Raw genomic sequence first — 27,595 nt, forward strand, 5'->3', positions numbered from 1 at the left:
TCTCAGTTGGTTAGTTCCAGTAAATCCTCTGAAGGAGGAACAGCAGAGACAGTTGTAGAGTTCAAATCCAGAACTGAGCTGAACAACAGCTGCTGCAGAGACAACAAGGACAGTAACACTTTCATTCATTCTCCATGTTGTTTCACCACTGGTAGTCCAGGCTGATGAGAGCCAATCAGGAGCCACCGTGGGCGTCTACATCATCGTTTCCAAAGGTCTCTGTTTGTGACAGACTACAACACAACCTGGAGCTTTAGACTAAAAAAGGTCCAGTTTCTGAAAGTCTCCATTTTAGAGGCTGAAGACTCTGGAGGAGAGTGGACGGAGGAGGAAACAGAGAAGAAGAGACGAGTTTAAACTAAATGTAGAAGAAGAGATGAGTTTAAAACTAAAACAGTAGAAGAAGAGATGAGTTTAAAATGGAAAGGTGGTAGAGTGGGCGGAGCCTGAGTCTGATGTTCCAGCAGTCTTCTTCTGTGTGTGCAGCTCTGTGAATGTTTCTATCACAAATATAAAGTGAAAAAGTGACAACAAGGTGATCTATGTGTTCTCTGCAGGGAACTGCAGACTGTGTGTGTGTGTGTGTGTGTGTATGTGTGTGCTGGTCTTCTCTCCTGAGAGCACACAGCCTCTCTGTCAGACCACTGCAGCAGCCATGTAAATACACAGAGGAGGACTGCAGGGGGACAGGTGGTATGAGCAGCAGTCATACAGAACAACACCCACAGTCACATGACTCGGTCACGGTGGCTCCTGATTGGCTCTTATCAGCCTGGACTACCAATGGCGAAACAACACGGATCATGAATTAAAGTGTTACTGACCTTGAGGCGTCTGTTTTCAGCTCCAGGTCTTAAACACATTTTTACTAACATGTAAAAATGCAGTTTATTTACTCTTCATTATTTTACATGGAGTTTTGTTCTGTTACTGTGTGTGTGTGTGTGTGTGTGTGTCTCAGAGGCCATTAGTCATTGTCAGACCATCACCATAATGAGACTGCACTGCTGACAGCTCTGCTGATAAGAACTGCATTAACCTACACACATACACGCACAAAATCCCTTCTTGCTCTTAACTTGACCTGTATGTAACTCAACACCTTTGCCTCATTTAATATGTTAATATTAGCCCCGCCCCATATATGCGATGTAATTATTCTGTTAATTATCCAGAAGAGACTCAAACCCAGGAGGTGATCAGCTGACAGAAAACACACAAATATAAATCTGAGAGTGTTCTGTTTTCCTGAGGAGCCTGAACACAGCAGCTCTGCTCTGAAATATGATTTTTCCTTTTTTCACTTTTTCCACTTGAGCTGCAGGTTTGGCTGCAAGAGGACGACAGACTGACTCTGCAGGGACTAACACACACACAGACACACACACACGCACGCACAGTAAAACACACATCAGGCTGTCAGCTCAGAGGGAAGAGAGGAATAAATCACTGCAGTGTTACTCACAGGAAACACTGAAAATCCTGTGCCCTTAAAACACACACACACACACTGCAGCCATTTGCTCGCCTCCTCCAACACCTTCAGATACAGAAAATCTCTGCTGCCTTCACAGTCAGCTGCTGCTGTGTGTTTCAGATTGTGTGTGTGTGTGTGTGTGTGTGTGTTGATCACTCCTCTGTTTCACCATCTTCATCTGAATAAACTTTTATCTCCATGAGCGAAACAAGAGGAAAAGTGAGAGATGAGTCTTTGGTGATTGGACCCATCGCGATGGTGTCATCATATGTGAACAGGGGGTGTGGCTATGTGAGGTAGAGGAACACCCCTCCCCCCAGGTCTAGACACTGGTGATGGTACTGTTGATGAGAAGAAGGGGAGCTGGAGATCTGGATGTGATGATTGGTTATTGAACACCTGAAGTCAGCTGATCACAGGTAGAGGGGGGACAGAGGCTTCATTTTAAATCTGACATCAGTTCCAGGTTGATGATAAAGTTGGACTAAATCAAGTTTCATCCACAATCAGCTGCTCTGGAATCAGATTCCTCCCAAATCCAGAACCACAATTCTGAACCGGGGTCATGACCAGGCCCTGGTCCAGAGGTGAGGAAAACATCTGGTTTACTCAGTGGGTTCAGACGAGGACGGTAAAAATGATCTAATGTTGTTGTTTAATGTTAGTGTTTTATCAGGAGAGTTCAACGAATCATTTCCCATCATCCCACAGACCATCTCAGGGTAAACATCACAGCTGAACAACAGAGGTGAGTCCACGGACCAGTGGAGAGTCTGAAGATGGATGGATGATGATGGATTAGACGCAGGTCAGACTCTGAACCAAGGTGAGACTGGACTGGACTCACCTGGATTCTCACCTGGTCCCATGAAGCCTCAGAGACCAGGACCGTGCCTCTGTGTGCAGAAGAAGAAGAAGAAGATTCAGTTCGGCAGCAGGATCCTGTAGGACACTTTTAACCTTTGACCCTTCTGACCTCCAGATGTTCAAACTCACACAACTTTATTTAGGCACCAACCGAGGCTGAACGTGGAGAACAGTAGCTGCAGGCGGGTGGAGAAAATAACAGACAGCAGGAAATCAATGAGAGACTCAGCGTCTGCTGCTCTGACATGGTTCTTCCTGTAGCTGTAGGATGAAGAGAAGGAGGAGGAGCAGGAGGAATAGAGAGGAGATGCAAGAAAAGAACAAGAAGAAGAAGACAACAGCTGACGTCTGGAGGCTTTCAGATCAGTGAAGAGGAAACTGAGATTTCCTGCTCATAATCTGGACTTTGAAGTATGCTGGCGAAGGATGAAACAGCGACAGCAACTTTACAACCTCTGTATCTTTCCACCACATCTGGATCCATCATCTCACATCAAATAGATCCGACTTTATGGATTCAACTCCACTTGATTCCAAATCTGGTTTTACAGGTTTCTGTCTTTCATGGTCTTTTTTATTTCTCCTTCCTTCCTTCCTTCCTTCCTTCCTTCCTTCCTTCCTTCCTTCCTTTCTTCCTTCCTTGCTTCCTTCCTTTCCTTACATAACATTGCAAAAAGATCAATCAAATGCAAAGGAAATAAATAAATATTATTACTAGATGCTGTTAAATGGCCAGCCATAGTGTGTGTGGATACTGGTGCTCCCTGATCAGGAGCCACACTTAGGTCGTACACAATATGTTACCTGATTGGGAGGTTTATAGCTGTTGTTGCCAAAAATGCCAATATGAGGGGGCATCAGAAGCCCCTGTTCCCCTTGGGGGCCCCAGACATTTGCCTGGTTTGCCTTCACTGACTCTGGTTCTAATGGTTCTAAACCTAGTTTATTCTGTGTCAGTTCTCCTATATTTCAGTTATTTTCTACAAATCATGAAAATGGTCCTGTTGTCTTAATGAAAACTATAAAACTACAGCAATCAACAACACCAGAACCCCACTGCAACACTGGAACACTGTAACACTATAACACTGCAACACTGCAACACTATAACACTGCAACACTGTAACACTATAACACTGCAACACTGCAACACTATAACACTGCAACACTGTAACACTATAACACTGCAACACTGTAACAAACACTGCAACACTACAACATTGTAACACAGCAACACTGGAACACTGGAACATTGTAACACTATAACACTGTAACACTGTAACACTGCAACACTGCAACACTATAACACTGCAACATTGTAACACTGCAACACTGTAACAAACACTGTAACACTGCAACATTGTAACACTGTAACACTGCAACATTGTAACACTGCAACACTGTAACACTGTAACACAGCAACACTGCAACATTGTAACACTGTAACACTGCAGCACTACAACATTGTAACACTGCAACACTGCAGCAATACAACATTGTAACACTGCAACACTGCAATATTGTAACACTATAACACTGCAACACTGGAACACTATAACACTGCTAAACAGCAACACTGTAACACTATAACACTGCAACACTGCAACACTATAACACTGGAACACTGCAACATTGTAACACTGCAGCACTATAACACTGCAACACTGTAACACTGTAACACTATAACACTGCAACACTGTAACAAACACTGCAACACTGGAACACTGCAACATTGTAACATTGTAACACAGCAACACTGGAACACTACAACATTGTAACACTGTAACACTGCAACACTGGAACACTGGAACACTACAACATTGTAACACTGTAACACTGCAACACTACAACATTGTAACACTGTAACACAGCAACACTGGAACACTGCTAAACAACAACACCGTAACACTGCAACACTGCAGCAATACAACATTGCAACACCGCAACACTGCAATATTGTAACACAATAACTCTGCAACACTGCAACACTGGAACACTATAACACTGCAACACTGTAACAAACACTGTAACACTGCAACACTATAACACTGCAACACTGTAACAAAGTGTAGCAGGATGGGTATTGTGGCCCTGTGTCCATCTGTAGGAGATGGTGCCTAATTGCCTGTCTCCCTCTGGCCAATGGCAGTAGGGAGAGGGGGGTATAAAAGCCGGTAGGTGTCACTGGATTTCTCTCTTGCTTGTGGAGGCCGAGGGCACGTCACTTCCTGTTGCCTCATCCCTGTCCTTCTTCTGTTGGGGTTTGCAGGTAGGCTAGTTGTGGCTGCGTTACCAGTTTGCATGTTTAGTTGACAGTAAATAAGACTATTGCTTTTGTTGTAGGGCCGGATTGGGTTCCGTGGGTCTGTGAGCTGCACATGATTACTGCCGGTGGGTCCTCCGTTTCATGTACTGCGCTGTTGCTGCAGTGCGCATATGGCAATTTGTGTGTGTGTGTGTTTGCAGGTTGCCGCTGCAGAAACAGCAGTCTTGGGTCCTTCCCCTCTCCTGCATGTGTGGACAGAGGCAGCTGGACTGGTAACGGCTTTACTGGGGGAACGACTGTATCGGCTACTTTCACTGCCCGCTTGACCACTGCTGCTTTGCCTACGGGAGGTCGTTTGCCTACAGGAAGTTGCTTTGCTCACAGCGAATTGCTTTGCTTATAGAGAAATACACTGATTTTAGGGGATTGCCCTCCTTGGGGAATTACTGTACTTTGGGGACTGCTTTGATTCTGCCACACAGCTTGGCCTGTTGGAGCCGAGCACTGGCGCTCCGTTTCGGACTGACTTGCCTCACGGAGGGTTGTCGGCACCCGCGGCATTGGTCGCTTCGGCCTGGCGGCCCCTTTAAGTCCTGTGTTTTATTGTGTGTGTGTGTGTGTGTGTGTGAGTGTGTGTGCGCGTGAGATGTTAATTGGGGAGGGGAAATTTATGTTTATATTTTGTGGTGTGCGTTTACTGGCCGTGTGAGTCTCCGCATGCAATTAAAAGTTGTTGTTTTTGGTTTGTGGGAATTTAAGTTGATTACTACTTATAATTAATAATTTTGGTTAAGTGTGTGTGCGTGTGGTTACTTCTGAGTATGTTGTAGATAATGGTTATTTATCAAAGTATGATTCAGTTTTTGTATTGATTTATTTACCTAGTTTAGTTAATTTTTGTTTTTGTATAGTTAGGTTTGATTTTGGTTCTTATATATTGTGGTTTTTTTTACTCTTGTGTTTGTCCTTTCAGGGGGTTGAGACTACAGTGGTGGACGTGGTGTCCTCGGTGGCGGTGTCTCCTTTGTGTGTCGTGTGTATGCTTTCACCCCAGGTTGATTTTCACCAGTGTGTGCGTGTGTCACGAGTGTTTGGGGTGACCTTCCCGGGACCCTCTTTATTTCTTGGACCCATCTCCCTACTGGTAGGCCTCCACCCTGATTGGTTCCCCTCATTTCCCTGGTAACATCAGGTGGATGTTATGGCCTTCTTTTTATTATTCAATGTTTAATAAAGTGATTTTTGTAATTTGACCTCGTCTCTGCCCCGTTGTATGACGGATCTGCATGCCTTTAGGATTATGATAGTTCCCTGGGTGAAATTCCCAGGGTGGCGTTGTCTGGCAACACTAAGCTAAGGTTAAAGTGAATTAATTGGCTAACCTCCAACCCCGGTCGCCACAAAAGCAACACTGGAACACCGCTAAACAGCAACATTGTAACACTGGAACACTGCAACATTGTAACACTGCAACACTGTAACACTGCAACATTGTAACACTGTAACACTGCAGCACTACAACATTGTAACACTGCAACACTGCAGCAATACAACATTGCAACACTGCAACACTGGAACACTATAACACTGCTAAACAGCAACACTGTAACACTATAACACTGGAACACTGCAACACTATAACACTGGAACACTGCAACATTGTAACACTGTAACACTATAACACTGCAACACTGTAACAAACACTGCAACACTGGAACACTGCAACATTGTAACATTGTAACACAGCAACACTGGAACACTACAACATTGTAACACTGTAACACTGCAACACTGGAACACTGGAACACTACAACATTGTAACACTGTAACACTGCAACATTGTAACACTGTAACAGTGCAGCACTACAACATTGTAACACTGCAACACTGCAGCAATACAACATTGCAACACCGCAACACTGCAATATTGTAACACTATAACTCTGCAACACTGCAACACTGTAACACTATAACACTGCAACACTGCAACATTGTAACATTGCAACACCGGAACACTGGAACACTATAACACACCAACACTGGAACAATATAACACTATAACACTGCAACATTGTAACACTGTAACACTGCAACACTACAACATTGTAGCACTGCAACACTGTAATACTGTAATACTGCAACACTGCAACACTTTAACACTATAACAATGCAACATTGTAACACTGTAACACTCTGAGAAGAAAATGATGCTCTGATATAAAGAAAGACAGAAAAGAACATTCTGCCTCAGAGATATTAAACACACATACACATACCACCGCCCACACGTTGCACCAAAGCTTCACTGTACAAATACACAAACACACATCCATCTCTGCTGTGTCTGTTATCATGAACCCACTGCACCAACATAAGTAAGAAACCAGATCAGGACCATGACTTTTATAGTAATCATATTGTTAATGGTAAAACAAACACATGAATGAACCTCTGATCTCTGAGGACACCTGGGGCCTTTCATCCCCTCAAGGCTCCTCCTACATGTGTACATGTGACAGACTGAAGGTGTGTACCCCCAGGTGTGTACGGGGGGGGGGGGTGTACATACCATCACCCTGTGGGCAGATGACTGAATGTTTTTCTCTGTTGTTCTGGATGTGAGGACTTCTTCCTCTGCTCGACCAGGGTCAGGATCTTCAAACTACTGAGATCATGGTCCCTTAGAGTCCTGACCCACCTCAGACTGGTCTCTCACAGGGTTGGTGGTTCGATTCCCTGCTCCCGATGTGATGGCTTGGAAGAAGTCGGTAAGTGGACCGTGAGTTGTTGTTGCTGTTTCTCATAATCAGGACTGATGTTTTCATCTAAACAGTGTGTTTTTTTATTTTGGGAGGGGTCACTAGGGGCCCAGCAGTAGATTGAGACCCCGAGGCCCCTGATGGATCCAGGTTACAGATCCTACACCGACGTGACCAAAACCCTGAGGGTGTTGTTCACAGTTTGTTCTCAGTCTGATGTTTGTGTTATTTTTATACTGAAGCAGCGAAGAATAACACACACACACACACACACACACATGCACACACACACGCACACGCACACACGCACACACACCCGGCTGCAGGCTGCTCTGTCTGACAAAACAAATGAACCTCCCTCCTCTTCTCTTCCAACATGGCCGCTGGGCGAAGCATTGCTCACACACACTCCCATATGTCTGTGTTCCTGTACTTGTGAGGACCAACAGTGATGTGGGCTGCACCAATAGCATCCTTTAAACCAAGGTCTCTCACACACAGACACACACACAGACACTCTGTCTCCATGACGATGTCTGATGATATCGTCTCCATCAGCAGACTTCATTTCCTCCTCTGATACACATCTGACTATATGTGTGTGTGTGTGCGTGTGTGTGTGTGTGTGTGTGTGTGTGTGTGTGTGCGTGTGTGTGTGTGTGTGTGTGGGTGTGTGGGGGACATTTATTCTGGTTCTCATGTTTTTCAGGGGCCGGTTTCTGGCTGTTATCTGCCAGACATGGGCCAGACACTGTCTGGATGTAACTTGGACTGGACCTGCTGCTGGTCTGAAGGACCAGGACCAGGACCAGGTCTGAGCTTTATGACATCTGTTACACTGGGGTTGTGCGCAGTGTATTGTAGTAGATCACTATTGTGTATAATCTGTCGGCTGACCTCACAGGAAGTGGATCCAAACTGCTGACTCGTCGTCAGCGCGATGACGTTGACTCTCATTCTGCAGCCGGTCAAACTCAATCATTGACCAATCAATCAATAAGTTCAGTCACGCTCATTCATCTGCTGCTCCACTGTGTGACCTGCAGGGTCAAAGGTCACAGAGGGCTCAACATTACGACTGCAGGGTCCTTCATCACCACAGTCAGGACTATTGATGAGCTAATAATTGATTGGTTATTCCTCCTGTCAGGTTGAGCTTCAGGATCAGGATCAGGTCTGATGTTAGTTCATGTCTGCAGAGTCCACCAACAAAGACGTGGACCAGGAATCAGAGGAGTCGAGAGGATTCACATCTCCATGGAGACCACTGTTTATCTGTCTGATGGATCCTCACAGTGACTGAGTTTGATCCTTGTGGATTGGAGGTGCTGCTGCACTGAGACCACGTCACTCAGAGACCAGGTTTCACAGGTAGTCAGAGACCTGTGGGGACCAGGTTTCTGCAGCAGGTCAGTCATTCACTGAGCTTACCCTGGACCTGGTCTGGATCATCTGGTCGCCCTCCATCAGGCAGCTCAGATTTAGTCCTGTAGTGATAGACCTCTCCTGTCATGGGGGGGTGAACCTGGGTCCTTCTCTTCTCTGTCCCCCCTCCTCAGAGTGTGGGAGCTCCTCTGTCCCTGGTGAAGTGATGAGTCCTGTCATCTGAGGGTCACTGACAGTCTGGGGTCAAAGGTCACCTGCACTCACTCATATCTGCACACGGTGATGCAGGTAGCTGGTTGTTCACCTGGAGCACCTGTGGTGCCCTTTGTCGTCCTGGCTGCCACCCACAGACTCACCTGCTCTGAGGATTTCCTCATTTGGTTTAATAGAGGTTTTCTGCAGTTGCTGATGTGGTCCAGATGTGTGCTGTGTTTACCAGAGCAGTTCTGGTTTTGTTCCGGTTTTGTTCGGGTTTGGTTCAGGTTTGGTTCTGGTTTTGTTCAGGTTTGGTTCTGGTTTGGTTCTAGTTTGGTTCTGGATTTGTTCATGTTTGGTTCCGGTTTTGTTCGGGTTTGGTTCTGGTTTGGTTCTGGTTTGGTTCTGGTTTGGTTCTGGCTACTGGTTCTAGGAGACGCACCATGTTTAGTTTGCTGTCCTCTGGTTTATGTAGCAGTGTTGTGTTATCATGTGTCATTCAGGAGGTAAGTGATAAAGTGTGTGTCTGTTTTTGTCAGTTGTCTGCAGTTAGCTGTGAGTCAGTCAGCTGTGATTGGATAGTGAGGATGACATCACTGTGCCAGGTTCACAATGATCAAGTCTGAAACCTGCCGGACAGTTTCTGTCAGACACAAACCATTGACCTCGTTTCAGAAACCAGGTCAATCTATTCTGGATGGAAGCAAGTGGGGACCAGTTTAAGGAGGACAGAAGACGCGGCAGGAGGAAGAAAATCCACCTTAAGAAGGTTTTTATTTTCTGGAGATGTAATAACCTGCAGCAGGAGGAGGTCAGAGGTCAGCTGAGAGCAGCCTCAAAGGAAACAGAGAGTCAACCTGATGACCCAGACTGAGATAAACCAGACACCTGGACTGACTCCAGATCAGCTGATAAAACCGCAGTTTGAACAGGAAGTTACAAAATAAAAGCCATCAAGATCAGTGTCTGTGTGGAAACATCAGGTACACACAGGTCTCTGTTTGTGTCCGTCCAGACTACAACACAACCTGGAGCTTTAGACTAAAACGGGTCCAGCAGCGTTTCTGAGAGTCTCTGTTTTAGAGGCTGAAGAGCCTGGAGGAGAGTGGACGGAGGAGGAAACAGAGAAGAAGAGATGAGTTTAAACTAAAACAGAGAAGAAGAGATGAGTATAAACCAAAAGCTGTCAGAGTGGGCGGAGCCTGCAACTCCTCCAGAGTGACAGACAGACTAACATAAATGACACAGTGATGAAGGTGAGACAGGTGAGTCTGTCTGCTGCTTCCTGCTCCTCCTCCAGCAGAACTACACTGTGTCCCTGCGGAACCAACAACCATTAACAAAAACCTTGACAAACACAAAGAGCCGCGGTGGAAATGTAAATCTCCTCCTCACATCAGGCCTCAGGGAGTCTCAGAGGAGGAGGAGGTCAGAGGTCAGAGGTCACACAGAGGGTCAGAGAGATGAAGCAGCAGACAGTGAGTCAGGCTCAGACATGTTAACACATCAATGTCCGCACACACAGTCTCAGGGTTTACACAACACACACACACACACACACACACACACACAACACACACACACAACACACACACACACACTGCTCTTAAATAAAGACCAGCCTCATGAATATTAATGAGCTGCAGGTGGGGTTTGAGTCTCTGATTATAAAAACACAGACCACAGACCAGACCAGACCTGGATCCATCAGTCCTCAGAGTCCCACAATCCTCTCTGCTCCATCAGCTGTTCAGGTTAAATTTAAATGATTTAAAAACACACGAAAATAAAAGTTTCACCTTCTAACCACAGAACAGATTCAGTTGACTGGAGCACAATCAACAACACAACATTATCTACTGATGAAAACAAGCCACCAAAACTAAAACTGTGAATATTAACCTTAACTTTCAAACACTTCTACATAAAATCAAGATCTAGTCAAATAAAACCAGGAAAATAAAATTCACCACAATAAAATACATTGATGAAGATTTTAGGTAAAAATACAACTGAAACAAGAGGAAACATCATTGACCAGCTGATCACTTCCATTCATCTGGAGTGGATCATGTCCACCAATAAAGATGGACGACATCACAGCTCCACACCAATCACAGCACAGACTCAAATGACATCACTCTGGATGTGGACCTGGACTCTGGATGTAGACCTGGTCTCTGGATGTGAACCTGGTCTCTGGATGTGAACCTGGTCTCTGCAGAGGTGGACCTGGTTTCTGGATGTGAACCTGGTCTCAGGATGTGGACCTGGACTCCGCAGAGATGGACCTGGTCCCTGGATGTGGACCTGGACTCTGGATGTGGACCTGGTCTCTGCAGAGGTGGACCTGGTCTCTGGATGCGGACCTGGTCTCTGGATGTGAACCTGGTCTCTGCAGAGGTGGACCTGGACTCTGGATGTGGACCTGGACTCTGGATGTGAACCTGGACTCTGGATGTGAACCTGGACTCAGGATGTGAACCTGGTCTCAGGATGTGGACCTGGACTCTGCAGAGATGGACCTGGTCTCTGGATGTGAACCTGGTCTCAGGATGTGGACCTGGTCTCAGGATGTGGACCTGGACTCTGGATGTGAACCTGGACTCTGGATGTGAACCTGGTCAGGGTTCACATCCAGAGTTAACAGGGGAGTGAGACAGGTGGAGAGAGTGGACAACAGGGAGGTGAGACAGGTGGAGTGAGTGGACAACAGGGGAGTGAGACAGGTGGAGAGAGTGGACAACAGGGAGGTGAGACAGGTGGAGTGAGTGGACAACAGGGGAGTGAGACAGGTGGAGAGAGTGGACAACAGGGGAGTGAGACAGGTGGAGAGAGTGGACAACAGGGGAGTGAGACAGGTGGAGTGAGTGGACAACAGGGGAGTGAGACAGGTGGAGAGAGTGGACAACAGGGAGGTGAGACAGGTGGAGTGAGTGGACAACAGGGAGGTGAGACAGGTGAAGTGAGGGGACAACAGGTAGACAGACAGGTAGACAGACAGGTAGGACAGCGGAGCAGTTAGACAGCAGTGACAGTGAAGGCTGTGTCTCTGATGACAGTGATCTGTATCACACTCAGAAACCAGCCAGTCAGGAAGAAAAGGCTTATTCAGCCAAAGTGCTGAAAACGTTCCTCCAGGAGACCAAGAACATGAAAGGTGTGAATCTGGAACATTATTTTCCTGATAAACAAATGTTTTACACCTCAGCCAGACGTCACGTCAGGAATATGTCATGCCTCAGCTGGATAGCTGAGTTCTTTTGTTTCCCCCAGTGTTCTTTGTCTTGTACTTCCTGTTTTATTCTGATACTCACCTCTTATCTCGTTTCAGGTTCCTCACTTCCTGCCCTCGTGTGTCTTCCCCTCGTGTAATTACCTGCCCTGCCCTAATGTGTTGCATCTGTGTCTCATTGTCTTCCCTCTCCCAGAGTATTTAGTCTCAGTGTTCCCTTCCTTCTGTGAAAGTTCGTCATGTTCCTTGTGACTACGTTCCAGCCTTTTTTCCCCATGAGCCTGATTAGTTCCTTGTCTTGTTTTTGGTTGTTGACCCTGCCTTTGCCTGCCGATTTGGATACCTTTGCTTCGCTGACTGATCACCCGTGTACCGACTTTGCCTTTATTAAAGGACATATTGTGAACTTGCAAACTGTGTCTGTCTGCATCTGAGTCCGAGCCATTGTTCAGACCTGACAGAATAAAGCCAAATCAGACTTTACTGATCAAGAAGTGTTCAGACTGAAGAAACTGATTCTTAAAGTCAAAAAAGAAATCTGTTAATGATGAAGGGAAAGACACTGCTTTATATTTTATTTAATTTAACTGTTTTTTGTACTGTTTTAAATCTCTCACCTTTTATGGACACCTTTCAAGTGGGGAGTTTGAACATCAATGGGGCCAGAGAGGTTAAAAAAAGAGCTGTCGTGTTTGAAGCAGCAAGACTCAAAAAGATGGATGTTGTCTTTTTTACAAGAGACTCACAGTGACGGTGCTAATGAAGGCGACTGGCGTAGAGAATGGGAAGGGGAGGTGGTTTTTAGCCACGGCACTGCACTCAGTGCAGGGGTGGGCATCCTGTTCTCTAAAGGTTTTACTCCGACGTCACTGACTGTGGAGCACGTCATCCAGGGGAGGTGTCTCTTAGTCAGAGCCGGGTTTGATCATTTTACTGTTGTTTTTATCAATGTGTACGCTCCCAATAACGGTGCAGAGAGGAAGCTCCTTTTTAGGGATATTAACGACAAATTAAAAGATTGTGGCTCAACAGATTATTTGTTTTTAGGTGGGGACTTTAACTGTACTGAAGATGAGATTTTAGATTGAAACCATGCAGAGCCTCATCCAGCCTCTCAGCAGGCTCTGAAGCAGCTGGTCTCCTCCCATGGCCTGGTGGACGTATGGAGAAGGTTGCACACAAGCTGCAGACAGTACACATGGTCCCACGTTAGCTCGTCTTGACCGTTTTTATTGTTTTAAACACCATCTTAATGTTTTTAAAACATGTAAGATTCTGCCAGTGGGTTTTACAGATCACGCTTTGGTTTTATGTCGTGTTTTTATTAGAAATATTTTACCTAAAAGTGCCTACTGGCATTTTAATTCAGTTTTAGTAGTTGACCAAAGTTTTAGAGAAGCTCTTAGTTATTTATGGACTGGTTTTAGACAGAGGAAGGGTGAGTTTACCTGCTTAAGGCAGTGGTGGGACTTTGGTAAGACTCAGATCAAAATGTTATGTCAGCAGCACACACTCAATGTCACTTGTCACATCACCAGATCTATCAGAGATCTGAAGACTGAGATTGTGGAACTGGAACATCTGAATGAGTCCACGGGAAATCGAAGATGTATTGAAATCCTCAAGACCAAAAAGATGGCTTTAGCCGACCTGCTGGACACTAAAGTACAGGGTGCGCTGGTCCAGTCCCGAATCCAGGACATCACCGAGATGGATGCTCCTTCTGGCTTCTTCTTTGGCTTGGAGAGGAAGCAGGGCCAGAGGAAGCTGATCCACTCTCTGCTGTCAGACACAGGACAAGAGCTGACTGAACCAGGCCAGATCAGGGGGAGAGCTGTGGAGTTCTACACCTCACTGTATAAAAGTGACTACAAGGAAAATGAAGAACTGTTAAATGACTTCTGTGCTGAGCTGCCACAGGTCTCTGAAAGGACCAACGACCAGCTGGAGCGTCCCCTGACGGTACAGGAGCTACACGCTGCCCTCCAGACCTTGCAGGGCCGGAAGGCCCCGGGCATCGACGGCCTCAGTGTGGAGTTTTATAATGCTTTCTGGGATATCCTGTCGCAGGACATCCTGGAAGTGTTCAACGAGAGCCTCGCCGCCGGGTCACTGCCTCTGTCCTGCCACAGAGCCGTCATCACCCTCTTGCCAAAAAAAGGTGACCTGCAGGACATAAAAAACTGGCGCCCTGTGTCTCTCCTATGCACGGACTATAAGATCCTCTCCAAGGCCTTGGCCATCCGATTGAGAGGAGCCATGGAGGAGGTCATCCATCGGGACCAGACGTACTGTGTACCCAGCAGGTCCATGGTAGACAATGTCTACCTTATTCGGGATGTTTTGGAGGTCTCCAGTTCATTGGGGATAAATATTGGACTGATCTCATTAGATCAAGAAAAGGCTTTTGACCGTGTTGAACACCAATTCCTCTGGAAGACCATGGAGAGGTTTGGGTTCAGCGCTGGTCTCATAGCCAAGATCCAGGTGCTGTACAGTGACATTGAGAGTGTGCTTAAGATCAATGGCAGCTTGTGTGCTCCTTTTAGAGCGCGTAGAGGCGTCCGGCAGGGCTGCGCTCTGTCTGGGATGCTCTATGTGTTCTGTCTGGAACCCCTCCTCAACAAAATATGCTCGAGTGTTCAAGGCCTGTTTTTACCTGGTTTTAAGAGTAATGTGGTTTTATCTGCTTATGCAGACGATGTCATTGTTTTTATAAAAGATCAGCGTGATGTCGACACAGTAGCCCACATTACTGACAGGTTCTCTGTTGTGTCGGCTGCGAGGGTGAACTGGGAGAAGAGTGAGGCCCTTGCTGTCAGTGAGTGGCGTGAGGGCCTCCCGGTTCTCCCTCAAAGCCTGACCTGGAAGAGAGACGGCCTCAAATACCTCGGCATCTATCTAGGAATTGAAAAAGTAGTGAAGAAAAATTGGGAGGGCATAGCTGAAAAAGTGGAAGGTAAGCTGTCGAGATGGAGATGGCTTCACCCTCAGATGTCTTACAGAGGAAGAGTGCTGGTTTTAAACAATCTCGTAGCTTCTCTGCTGTGGCACCGACTGGCCTGTCTGGATCCGCCGTCAGGTCTGTTGGCTCTGATCCAAGCAAAAATGGTCAATTTTTTTTTGGGATCGTTTCCATTGGGTGCCACAGTCAGTTCTGTTTTTATCCAGAGAGGGGGGGGGGCAGGGCCTGGTCCACCTGGCCAGTAGAACGGCCACCTTTAGGATACAGTTTGTTCAGAGGTATCTGACAGGACCGTCTGACTTAGTGTGGAGGGATGTGGCCAGCTGCATATTCAGGCGTGTGAACAGTCTGGGGCTGGATGCTGCTCTGTTTTTAACTGACTTTAAATGTTTTAAGTTAAGTGGGTTGCCTCCGTTTTATCAGGGTGTTTTTAAATCCTGTGCTCTTTTTAATTGGAAAAACTTTCAAGGGTCTGACTCTCTGCACTGGTTGTTGAAGGAACCTCTGATCTGCGGTGGCAGACTAGACATCTGCAGCAACACCACGCCTGGGCTGATGGGGGCGCTGTGCCGCTCTAAGACCGTCATCCTAAAACAGCTGGTGGATGCGGCGGGGCCGGCGCTCACTGATGCCCAGGCTGTGAGCTCTGTGCTGGGGGTGCACTCTGTCCGGCTGGTGAGGAGAGGCCTGGAGCTCTGGAGGCAGAAGCTCTCAGTGAAGGAGAGGAGCCTCCTCCTACGCCACTGCAGAGGAGGAGCTGAGCCCGACCCCACGGACACCTTCCCTGATCTCCATCTGAGCCCTGGGTCCGAGGAGCCCGGTGGCCCTCTCTTAAAAGTTTGGAACCAGGAGAAGCTGACCCTCCACAGAGCAGACAAACAGACAATATACAGGAACACCGTGAAGGCAACCAACACAAAGGGCCTGTTCAACAGGGCAGCCACCGTGTGGACGGACAGACTGGGGGGACAGAGTCCACAGTGGAGGACTCTCTACAAGCCTCCACTAAAGAAACGGACTGGAGACCTTCAGTGGAGGATTTTACATGGTGCTATTGCCACTAACGCTTTTTTATCTGTTTTTAACAGTAGTGTTGTGAATGAGTGTCCGTTCTTCAGTCTGTCTGAGACCATTTCTCATGTTTTTACTGAGTGCAGGAGACTCACTGAGCTGTTCAGTGTTTTAACTGGGGTTTTTAACCTTTTTAATGTTGTGTTCTCTGCCTCTGTTTTTATTGGTGGTGTCACATACAGTAAAACCAGAAAAGCAAAGTGCCAACTTTTAAATTTTTTATTAGGAGAAGCCAAACTGGCGGTCTACCTGACGCGCAGGGACAAACTGCAGGATGGACCCACGTGTGATGTTGTGGCCTTGTGGAGGCAGAGCGTTAAAGCCAGACTGAGGCTGGAGTTCTGCTTCCACAAGGCCACAGAGAATATGGACGTCTTCAAGGAGCAGTGGGGATGTGACCGGGCTCTGTGCAGAGTTTCTGAGCAGGGAGAGCTCACATTCACCAGCCATCTTAATTAGAGTATTTATGTCTGACCAGTTTTTGATGTGATTGATGATGTGTTAGTAATAAAGTGTTTTCTAAAAGTCAAAAAAAAGTCTCTCTCTCTCTCTCTCTCTCTCTCTCTCTCTCTGTCTCTCTCTCTTTCTTGTGGTCTCTCATCCCCTCAGCTCCATCACAGTATTGACTCCTCCATATAATTCACTGTATTGATGTCTCACTGTGAGGTCATCCAGTAGAATCTCTTTCGTGATCCCAGTTCTTTAGGAACACGGTCCGGTTCTACGTGCTAAGGCTGATTATAATGAATGTTCTCTTTTCAGTTTGGACACAAACAGAAACTAACTGAGTTGTCTCAGCGCTGTCTCTAGAACCTGCTGAATGACTGTTAGAACCTTTTTGATGGCCCCAGAACCTTCTTAGTGATCCCCATAATCTTTTTAATTAACTCTAGAACCTCCTCATTCACCTTTAGACCGTCTTAAATTTGCTATAACATTCCTAAAAACGTCTAGAACTTTCTTAATGACTATTAGAGCCATGTTGTACAGCATCTTCCTAAATCATCCCTCACTCCTAGAACCTAGAACTGTTACTGAATCCAGAACCTTCTTAATAATAACTAGAACCTTCTTAATGAGCCAGAACCTTGTTAGTGGTCCATAAAACCATCTGTATCACCCCTGGAACCCCCTAAATGACCTGGATCAGCTGCTGTTGTGGCTCTGTATCACTGCATCACTGTGGAGCTGGAAGAACTTCTTTTGTTTGTGAAGTGGACCAATCAGCACAAAGGAAACCTGGGACTACACCAGGAGCCGGTTCTTGACTCGGGCCCCGGTGACGATCATGTGGTCCTGGTTTTACCTCCAGTACTGGAGCTCAGAGAACTCATGTATGAGCAACCCCCACATGTACAAGTATAACACACACACACACACACACACACACACACACACACACACACCTCAGGGGAAGTCATCTCAGAGGTCACAGTGATGTCATCACTAACATCCAGGATCACAACATAACTCACATCAACACTGACACACACAGTGTTTACTGCTGCAGGCTGCAAATACAATCTATACACAGCTGTGTGTGTGTGAGTGTGTGTGTGTGTGTGTGTGAGTGTGTGTGTGTGTGTGTGTGTGAGTGTGTGTGTGTCTGTCTGTGTTTGTGTGTGTGTGTGTTAATCCTGCCTGTTGTATTAAACACTGAGGTCTCTCACAGATTTAATTGTTGCTGGAGGCAAAGAAGCAGAAACCTCATTGTTACCACACACACACACACACACACACACACACACACACACACTCACACACACACACAAACACACACACACACACACACACACACACACACTGAGCTTTATTGGAGTGAAAGTTTAAAATTATTAAAAGATTAAAACCAAAGTAAAGTAATGTAACTGTAATACTTCACCACAGCTTCATGCTAACATGCTAACATGCTAGCATGTTAGCATTTTAGCATGTTAGCTTGAGTTGCAGCTGACGAGCCTGGAGTCCAGTCTGAATGTAGAGCTCCTGGTCTCTGTCAGGAGGAGGACTGGGCTCTGTTTTTACTGTTTGAGGTTTCTACTGTGACATCTGCTAAAGTCATCACACACACACACACACGCACACACACACACACACACACACACACACACACACACACACACAGTGACCTCAGCTGTCAGGCTGCTGGTGATTTAATAAAGTCATTTAATGAAAAACCTTCATGAGCTGCAGATTTACGGTGGGAAGATCCTGCTGCCTGATTACCCAGAATGCACCAGGGTGTGAGCTAAACGGAGATGAAAGAGGAGCTGAAAATATCTGCTAATGTGATAAAAGCATGTGACGGAGGACGGAGGGACGCACTCAAACTGCAGACACATGAACTGTAACATGAGCTCGGGTCCAGTCGGGTCCAGGTCTGTGAACATCTCTGAACTGGCTCCAGCTGTTCCCTCAGAACGTCTCCTACAGTTCTAGTAGGTCGAGGGCTGAGGTTCTGTCCTTCAGTAAGAACCTCACTGTGATGACATCAGTATTGTTGCCTCCTGGACCCTCAGGGGCCCAAGATCTGCTTGTTAGTTTGTCCAAATACTGTTCACACTTTATCCCAAAGCTGCGAAACAAACAGAAGGAGCCATTAAATGATGATGATGATGATGATGATGATGGAGACATCTACAATATTTTCCTGTCATCAAGTCTTTTCTGTTGAGAGTCTGATCCTGACCCTGTGACCCCCCCCCCCCCTCAGAGGACTGAGGATGAATGACTGGGAGGGTGGTGTTTCCTCCCAGTCTCGGCTCTGAGCTGTGAGATAAGATCCGTCTGTTCGGCTGTGTGTTCTCAGGTATTCACGCTGCTCCGTCGGTGCGACGACAGCCTGACTCCGTCTATCTGCAGCTCATCTCCTGCAGGTCTGAACAGCTCGCTCTGATCCTGCAGCGCTGTCTCCTCCGCAGCATCACCGGGTCACGTGACTGACCTCACGGATCCAAACGAACAGTCGCTGATGTGACTGAGGCTCAGCAGGTGTTTGGTTCTTTCTGCAGAGACAGGACAGGTGAGGCTACAGGTGTGAACCTGAAAAGTGTCTGTACTGTCCCCTAGAGACGAGCACATGTTGTCATGATGTACAGGGGCCACACTGACGGGCCCCTGACCCCTGACCCCTCTGTGTCCATGTGGGTCTCTATAGAGAGAGAGAGAGAGACAGAGAGAGAGAGAGACAGAGAGACAGAGAGACAGAGAGAGAGAGAGAGAGAGAGAGAGAGGTATGCATCTCATGAATCCAGTTTGATGAAGCAGACGATGTGATAACACTAAATCACACACACACACAGAGGTCTACCAGCCCCTCCCCTACTGTACAGGGTAACTGTTGTCTCTGTCTTGTTGTTCACAGCACCCCCCACCCCGGGCCCTCCCCCCTTCAGTGTCTCTTAGGGGTCTCTGGTCTCCTGTTGAACTGGTTTTGTGTCGAGGTCAGCAGCTCAACAGGGATTATCCCAGTCAGCTCACACACACACACACACACACACACACACACACACACACACAGCTCACTGGCCTGAGACTTTGGATCAAACTGCAGAAGTTCTAATCTGGACCTTTCAACTGTGAATGATGAACATTTACAGACACATAACACAGCAACAATCTGTATAAAATCACATGTAAAAGCTCCTTCAGGTTCTCTTGTGTTCAAACGTTCAGCTGAGAGCAGAGGTCACTGAGTAAGACAGAGGTCACATGACAGGAAGTCAGAAAAATGAAGCAGAATGAACCTGGACCCTGAAGTTATTTAAGGGGAGACAAGTAGAATCTGAAGCTCCCGATGGACCCTGAACTCAGCACCAGACTTTCACCACACCACAGTTTGCTCCTTTAATGTGAAAACCAGAACAGGAAGTGTGACATTCCACTGAGAGTTCTCGTCTGTCTGCAGCTCCACAGCGCCACCTGCTGCCCCTCAGGTGTGTTACCCCTCTGTGATCCTCTGCTGCCCCCTGCTGCTTCATGGCAGACACACACTCATCAAACTGGGTCAAAAGCTCCAAACACACAAGTAAGTGGGCCTTGAATGGAGAGTGGCTGTTCTCACAGTTGAGTTTGTCACCTGTTGGCTCCAGGTGTTTCTCTACCTGCAGTCAAGAACCAGCAGGAACCAGTTTCACTGTTGTTCCCTGTTTCACTGGGACCAGACTGACTGTGCTGCACAGGCTGGATCATGAATCTCATCTTGTTTCCTGCTTCAAACTAATAGATGTTGTTTGTTTTTACCTCGATCATCAGCGAGCTTCAATCACTATGACCATCTTTGACCTGTCACCCTAAACCTAAACCAGGTCCTGACCCTCAAACACAGTGAGAAAATGAGGACCTGCCCAAACACCCCCCCTCCAAGACTTTTATTTTGTAGTTTCTAAAAGAATGACAAAAAGAATTTAAAAAAATAAAACCACAAAAACAAACATAAAAGTCAAACTGAAATAAATAAAAGTAGAGACAATGAATGAAACACAGTAAACACTGTGTCATTCTGGAGACTGATGAGTTCACTCAGTATCCCATAATGCATCAGGATAAGTACCATACAGCCAATGCTGAGAGAGTGAGTCTCCGTGTCTCCTCCTCCTGTGATGACATCACCCATGTTGTTGCAGAGATCAAAGAAAAACCACAAACAAGAAAACACTGAAACCAACCTGTTCCCACGGTAACAACACAACAGCAACAAGCAGTGCTGTGAATGTCTGTGTGACTCTTAACAACACAACACAACACAACAACATAAATCTATATATTTGATCTATCTGTGTGTGGGTCTGAATCCTGGACCCTAAACTCCTGTTTGGTTTCCGTGGCAACAGACAATAACAAACTGATTAATAATCCATCAATAATCCAGTTTGATCTCAAGAGTCTGTGAGAGAGAGAAAAGAAAGTGTTTGACTTTAAATAAAGTTCACATGGCAACGCTCCAAAATAGTGTCTGTGTTGTGTGTGTGTGTGTGTGTGTGTGTGTGTGTGTGCGTGTGTGCGTGTGTGTGTGTGCGTGTGTGTGTGTGTGTGTGTGTGCATGTGTGTGTGTGTGTGGGGGGTGTGGTCTGGTCATGTGATCAGGGCGAGGCTGGAGGACTTAAACAGGCTCCTGTTTGACACAGGCTCAGTGTGAGTCTGCAGCTCAGGTGGACTCAGGTGGACTCAGGTAAGTCCTCTTCACTCTGTTTCAGACTGTTTCAGGTTCAGGTGTCAGTCGGACGACCAGGTGAGAGCAGGACAGGAAGCAGGAAGTGAATCTGGAGGCTGGTTGTGTTCCTCCCCCCACACTGAACTTCTCTCTGAGGGTTTTCTGCTGCTCCGTACTTTCACAGCTGCAGTTACCAGCAGCAGCAGCTGGTCAGGCAGAGCAGAAATCAGTGATGTTCCTGTAGGAGGGTTGTGAGCTGGATTCACACCCTCACAGCTCTGGGTTTAAAGCGAGAAACACTCACACGTCCTGTGTTTAAGGTCTGAGTTCTTCTGCTCGAGAACAAACAGCTGATGAGTTGTTCTCAGCTGAATCATGACCTGGCTGTTCTCTCTGCTCTTGGTGGAGACGTTGACTGTCCTGTTCCCTTTCGTCATGTCAGGACTCGCCGTCCGCCGCGCCCACAGACGTTCTCCTCCTCCTCCTCTTCTTCTGCTGCTGCTGTTTACACCGTCTCTCCGTCTGTTCCAGGTCACAGAGGTGCAGGATGGATGTAAGTTTCTGAAAACTCTCACACACAAACTGAAACATGATCACTGAGGGAAACTGAAGGATTAACACCACATCAAGATTAGATTTGTTTTCATTTCTTTATGTTTCACTGTTTATTGTTTAGCTGTGTCTTGTTGATTCATTACCTGTGTTATTTGTTGTATTTTCAATCTTCATGAAGTGAACAAGACCCCACAGACCCACAAGGGCCCCAAGAGCCCCAGGTGTAGTTGTCATATGCTCCAACACAGCCAAATGTAAACTATAACCAGCGCCCCTCCCTCCATCTCGTGGCCCTGAGGCATGTGATGTGTGTGTGTGGGGTGGGGTGGGGGGTGGGGGGGGGGGGGGTGTGTGTGGGGGGGGGGGGGGGGGGGGTCTGTCAACAGAGCAGCATTCATCTGTAAAATCAACAATTTCATACTGAACATTCCTGATGAGTCTGTCATCAACCTCCGAACACACCCTCAGTCTGCACACACACACACACACACACACACCCTCAGTCTGCACACACACACACACACACACACCCTGAAATACACACACACTGAAACACTTACACTAAAACACACACACTGATACACACACTGTGCTGCGTTGCATTCAGGGACCACTTGGACACTCAGTTACTGCTGCTTCTGTTTTGTCTCATTTTACCTGAGACACATGCAGAGTGTCAGTGTCAGACAGTGATGACATCACTGATGTCGGCATGACATCACTGACTCCCTCATCAGACCCATCCTTCGTCTGACCCTGTGGAGACTCGACTCGTCTGTGTTGGTGGAGAGAAGCAGGAGGTGTCAGCACCATCTGCTGGACACCGGAGGAGCTGCTCACTCAAGTGTCAACGCTCCTCCACTTATTTTTCACTTCCTGTGTCTGCAGCTCTCAGACGCTCTTGGTGATTGGCCCTCTGGTGGTAACCAATCAGGAGGTGGCGGTCCTTGGCCTGGTAGTGGTAACCAATCAGGAGGTGGCGGTCCTTGGCCTGGTGGTGGTAACCAATCAGGAGGTGGTGGCCCTTGGCCTGGACAACCCAACAATCCCACCTGGCCAGGTACGCCCACCAACTTCCTCTCCATGTTTGATCCAATCCAAAATGGATCTGTGGAAAACTTACCTGAACCTCAGGTGCTGAGCTGCTGTTCAAACAGAAAAGAGTTCACAGACAAATAAAGACACGTGTCACCTCAGGTCAGCCCCCCGCCAACCCCACCTGGCCAGGCCCCCCGCCTGGTCTTTCTGCAGATGGAGGCGCGTGGCCTGGAGGAAACCCCAGCCAGCCCACCTGGCCGTCCCCCTCCCCCCAACCTGCAGGGCCTGGAGGATGGCCCAGTCCTTCACCTGGACCTGGACCTGGACCTGGACCTGGACCCACCCACCCCACTGCCCCTCAACAGAGTCTGGTGATACAAACAGACACAGTTACACAGTTACACACACACTTACACACAGTTACACACGCAGTTACACACAGTTACATAATTAAACACACAGTTACAAACACAGTTACACATACAGTTACAGACAGTTACACAATTAGACATACAGTTACACACACAGTTACACAGTTACACAGTTACACACAGTTACACACACAGTTACACAGTTACACAAAGTTACACACACAGTTACATAATTAAACACACAGTTACACACAGTTACACAATTACACACACAGTTACACGCACAGTTACACACAGTCACATAATTACACACACAGTTACACGGTCACACACACAGTTACACACATAGTTACATAATTACACACACAGTTACACACACAGTTACACATATAGTTACACATATAGTTACACACACACTTACACACAGTTACACACGCAGTTACACATAGTCACATAATTACACACACAGTTACACAGTCACACACACAGTCACACACACAGTTACACACATAGTTACATAATTACACACACAGTTACACACACAGTTACACACAGTTACACACAGTCACATAATTACACACACAGTTACACACACAGTTACACATACAGTTACACACAGTTACACACAGTCACATAATTACACACACAGTTACACATACAGTTACACACACAGTTACATAATTACACACACACTTACACACAGTTGCACACACAGTTACACATAGTCACATAATTACACACACACTTACACACAGTTGCACACACAGTTACACATAGTCACATAATTACACACACAGTTACACGGTCACACACACAGTCACACACACAGTTACACACACAGTTACATAATTACACACACAGTTACACACACAGTTACACATACAGTTACACACAGTTACACACAGTTACTCACAGTCACATAATTACACACACAGTTACACATACAGTTACACATACAGTTACACACAGTTACACACAGTTACACACAGTCACATAATTACACACACAGTTACACATACAGTTACACACACAGTTACATAATTACACACACAGTTACACACACAGTTACACATACAGTTACACACAGTTACACACACAGTTACACACAGTTACACACAGTCACATAATTACACACACAGTTACACGGTCACACACACAGTCACACACACAGTTACACACACAGTTACATAATTACACACACAGTTACACACACAGTTACACATACAGTTACACACAGTTACACACAGTTACTCACAGTCACATAATTACACACACAGTTACACACACAGTTACACATACAGTTACACACAGTTACACACAGTTACACACAGTCACATAATTACACACACAGTTACACACACAGTTACACATACAGTTACACACACAGTTACACACAGTTACACACAGTCACATAATTACACACACAGTTACACATAGTTACACACACAGTTACAAAGTTACACACACAGTTACACACAGTTACGCACATAGTTCCAACAGTTACACACAGTTACACAGTTACACACACAGTTACACACACAGTTACACACAGTTACACACACAGTTACACATACAGTTACACACAGTTACACACTTACACACACAGTTACACACAGTTACACAGTTACACACAGATGCAGTGAACAGTGTTTTCTGGTTGACAGGCGGTGCCGTATCAACAGAATCTGCCCAGTGGAATTTATGACAAACTGCTGATCACCATCACTGGAACCATCAAACCCAATGCTGACAAGTCAGTGTCAACACTTCAACTTCATTAGATGGATGATGGATGGATGGATGATGGATGATGGATGATGGATGATGGGTGATGGATGGATGATGGATGATGGGTGATGGATGGATGATGGATGATAGATGATGGGTGATGGATGGATGATGGATGATGGGTGATGGATGGATGATGGATGGATGGATGGATGGATGGTGGATGGATGGATGGATGATAGATGGATGATGGATGATGGAGTGGTGATGGATGGATGGATGATGTAGATTGTAGGTTTTCAAACTGTGAGGCGCCTCCACTGGTGATGATGTTAGAATATGGAGAAAGGTTGGGAGTTGAGGAGGTTCTGAGGACTGGAGGTGGTTTCATGTTCTCTGCTCTGTATGAAGTTTTTAGTCGGTTTGTCTGAGCAGGAGGAGTTTGTTGTGAAACTGGACCAAAGTCACTGTAACGCGCTGCTGTATAATCCTGTGAAAGGATCTGGTGGCCTCAGAAATCAGTGATGGTCTCTGTTGTTTTTCAGGTTCACAGTGGATCTGCGCACAGCGAACGACCTGGCCTTTCACTTCAACCCTCGCTTCAATGAGAGTGGCAGGAAGGTGATCGTCAGGAACAGCTGCATCGGCAAGAAGTGGGGCAAAGAGGAGCGAGACCTGCAGCACTTCCCCTTTGTCCAGGGACAGCCATTCGAGGTCAAATATTGATTTTATATCAATAAAAATGCTCAGATTTGTGTTTTTATTACTAACAATTAGCAACCTTGTCAAAATAAGCTCCTAGGTTGGTTTGTGTTTGTCTTCCAACAGTGATGCTCAGGTGTCGAGGTTCCCCGAGTTCATCACTGCACAGAATCAAAGTGTCAGAACATGTGTTTGGTCAATAACAGTTTGTGGTTTTGTTACTGCAGATGAAGATCCTGTGCACCAACAGAGAGTTTAAGGTGGCCATCAACAACTCTCACCTGCTGGAGTTCAAACACCGGATCACTGACCTGAGATCCATCAACAGACTCAACATCTACTACGACCTCAACCTGTCCAAGGTCCACATGGAGACCTTGCCCTGAGTCATGTCACCAGATCCACTGGAGATCCACCATAGAAAGAAGGGTTGGGGGGAACATCTACAGATCTGCAGGAGATCATCAATTCATTCATAAGAAATCCACCACAGTACTATATCCATCATAGAGCAGATGTAGATCCAACAAAGATCTACTTTAAATCAATCAGAAATCTTATGGGGATCTGTTGGAGGGCCACCTGCGTTCTACTGGCAATCTAACAGAGATCTATTGGGCATCCACTAGAGATCTACTGGAGTTCCACCAGCAATCTACTGGAGATCCACTGGGGATCAAACAGAGATTTACTAGAGATCCACCAGAGATTTATTGGGGATCCACCAGAGGTCTACTGGGGATTGTCAGTGAATCCATTGTAGATCTACAGATCATTACTATAAATAAAATAGATTTACAGGACATAGTAGGTAGAGCCACAACAGATTCCCCCATAGATCTACAAAAGATGTTCCAACAATCCTGTTTACAGGTGATCACTATAGATAAATGATTGTAGATGATCATCAGTAGATTCAGTCGATCCTCAGTTAATCCAAAATATATTTTGAATAGACCTTTGTATGATTCTTGGTGAAGTTCGAAAATGTTCATTTATACATTAAACATCCACAGAAGGTTCTCAGTGGATCATCAGTAGATCCATCCTCAGGAGATCCCCTTCTATTTGTACTCAGTGGATTCATATAAATAAAGGGTTCATCTTTAACCTTCTGCAGTTTGTGTTTGTTTGTTTGTATCTGTAAAGAAGGACAAGGCCAAACCGTGACCTCTGACCTCTGAAGTCTACTTATACAATTAGTGTTGTAAAAAAGCAGGTTTTAGCTGATGGAGCCTTTATTATATAGCAAATAGTATTTATTTTTAAATTGCTTATGATAATAATTACAGTATTAAATAGTATTTAATAGTACATTCTGTACCATTTTGCTCAGTTGTTTTGATTTACAGGAGGAACAGAGTTGATGGCCTACATCTTAAAGTATCATGAATAGGTTGAACCTTGTTTCTTATAATGTGCACAGTCTAAATCATCCCATTAAGAGGAAGAAAATATTGAGTCAGCTGAAGAAATTACAATGTGCAATTGCACTAATACAAGAAAGTGAAAATGAACATAAAAAACTGAAAAGGGAATGGGTAAACAAGTACTTCATGCTTCATATGGCAAAAAAAGGAGGGTGGCCATACTAATTAATAAATCCCTACCATTTTCTGCAGAGAAAGTGATTAAAGATGATATGGGAAGATGTATCATGGTGGTTGGCACAATAGGAGATATGACTATTTCGATATTAAATATCTATGCCCCAAATGAAGAAAATGAAACATTCTTTTAAAACATAGCTAATATAGTTACCAGTAACGGACGAGGGATGATAATTTTCGGGGGGATTTCAATACCATACAGAATGGAAGATTAGACA

At 46.0% G+C, this 27,595-nt stretch overlaps 1 protein-coding gene across 4 annotated transcripts; it reads left to right on the forward strand.

Moving 5' to 3' along the window:
- The first annotated feature begins 21,263 nt into the window (after positions 1 to 21,263).
- lgals3b (lectin, galactoside binding soluble 3b) lies at positions 21,264 to 26,877 on the forward strand. Of its 4 annotated transcripts, none has more exons than XM_071498644.1 (8): positions 21,287 to 21,391; positions 21,816 to 21,926; positions 22,817 to 22,903; positions 22,949 to 22,988; positions 23,126 to 23,337; positions 25,002 to 25,090; positions 25,611 to 25,779; positions 25,995 to 26,877. In XM_071498644.1, the coding sequence occupies exons 2-8, from the start codon at positions 21,921 to 21,923 to the stop codon at positions 26,151 to 26,153; spliced, it is 762 nt and encodes a 253-aa protein (XP_071354745.1). In that variant the 5' UTR covers positions 21,287 to 21,391; positions 21,816 to 21,920; the 3' UTR covers positions 26,154 to 26,877. The 4 variants fall into 4 exon arrangements, with proteins under 4 accessions (XP_071354743.1, XP_071354745.1, XP_071354744.1 ...); XM_071498643.1 differs by having other exon boundaries at positions 21,289 to 21,391; positions 22,817 to 22,865; positions 22,905 to 22,988; XM_071498642.1 differs by having other exon boundaries at positions 21,264 to 21,381; positions 22,817 to 22,988.
- The last annotated feature ends 718 nt before the right edge of the window (positions 26,878 to 27,595 follow it).

Source organism: Trachinotus anak, unplaced genomic scaffold (genome assembly GCF_046630095.1).
Source record: "Trachinotus anak isolate AG129_WGS33_773 ecotype Australia unplaced genomic scaffold, CSIRO_AGI_Tana_v1 ptg000015l, whole genome shotgun sequence".
Lineage (NCBI taxonomy): Eukaryota > Metazoa > Chordata > Actinopteri > Carangiformes > Carangidae > Trachinotus > Trachinotus anak.

What these genes read in the sequence shown, in the direction of transcription:
- lgals3b (XM_071498642.1), top strand. An exon ending in CAACAATCCCACCTGGCCAG is followed by an intron (nt 22,989 to 23,125) that starts GTACGCCCACCA and finishes GTGTCACCTCAG; the next exon opens with GTCAGCCCCCCGCCAACCCC. An exon ending in CTGCCCCTCAACAGAGTCTG is followed by an intron (nt 23,338 to 25,001) that starts GTGATACAAACA and finishes TCTGGTTGACAG; the next exon opens with GCGGTGCCGTATCAACAGAA.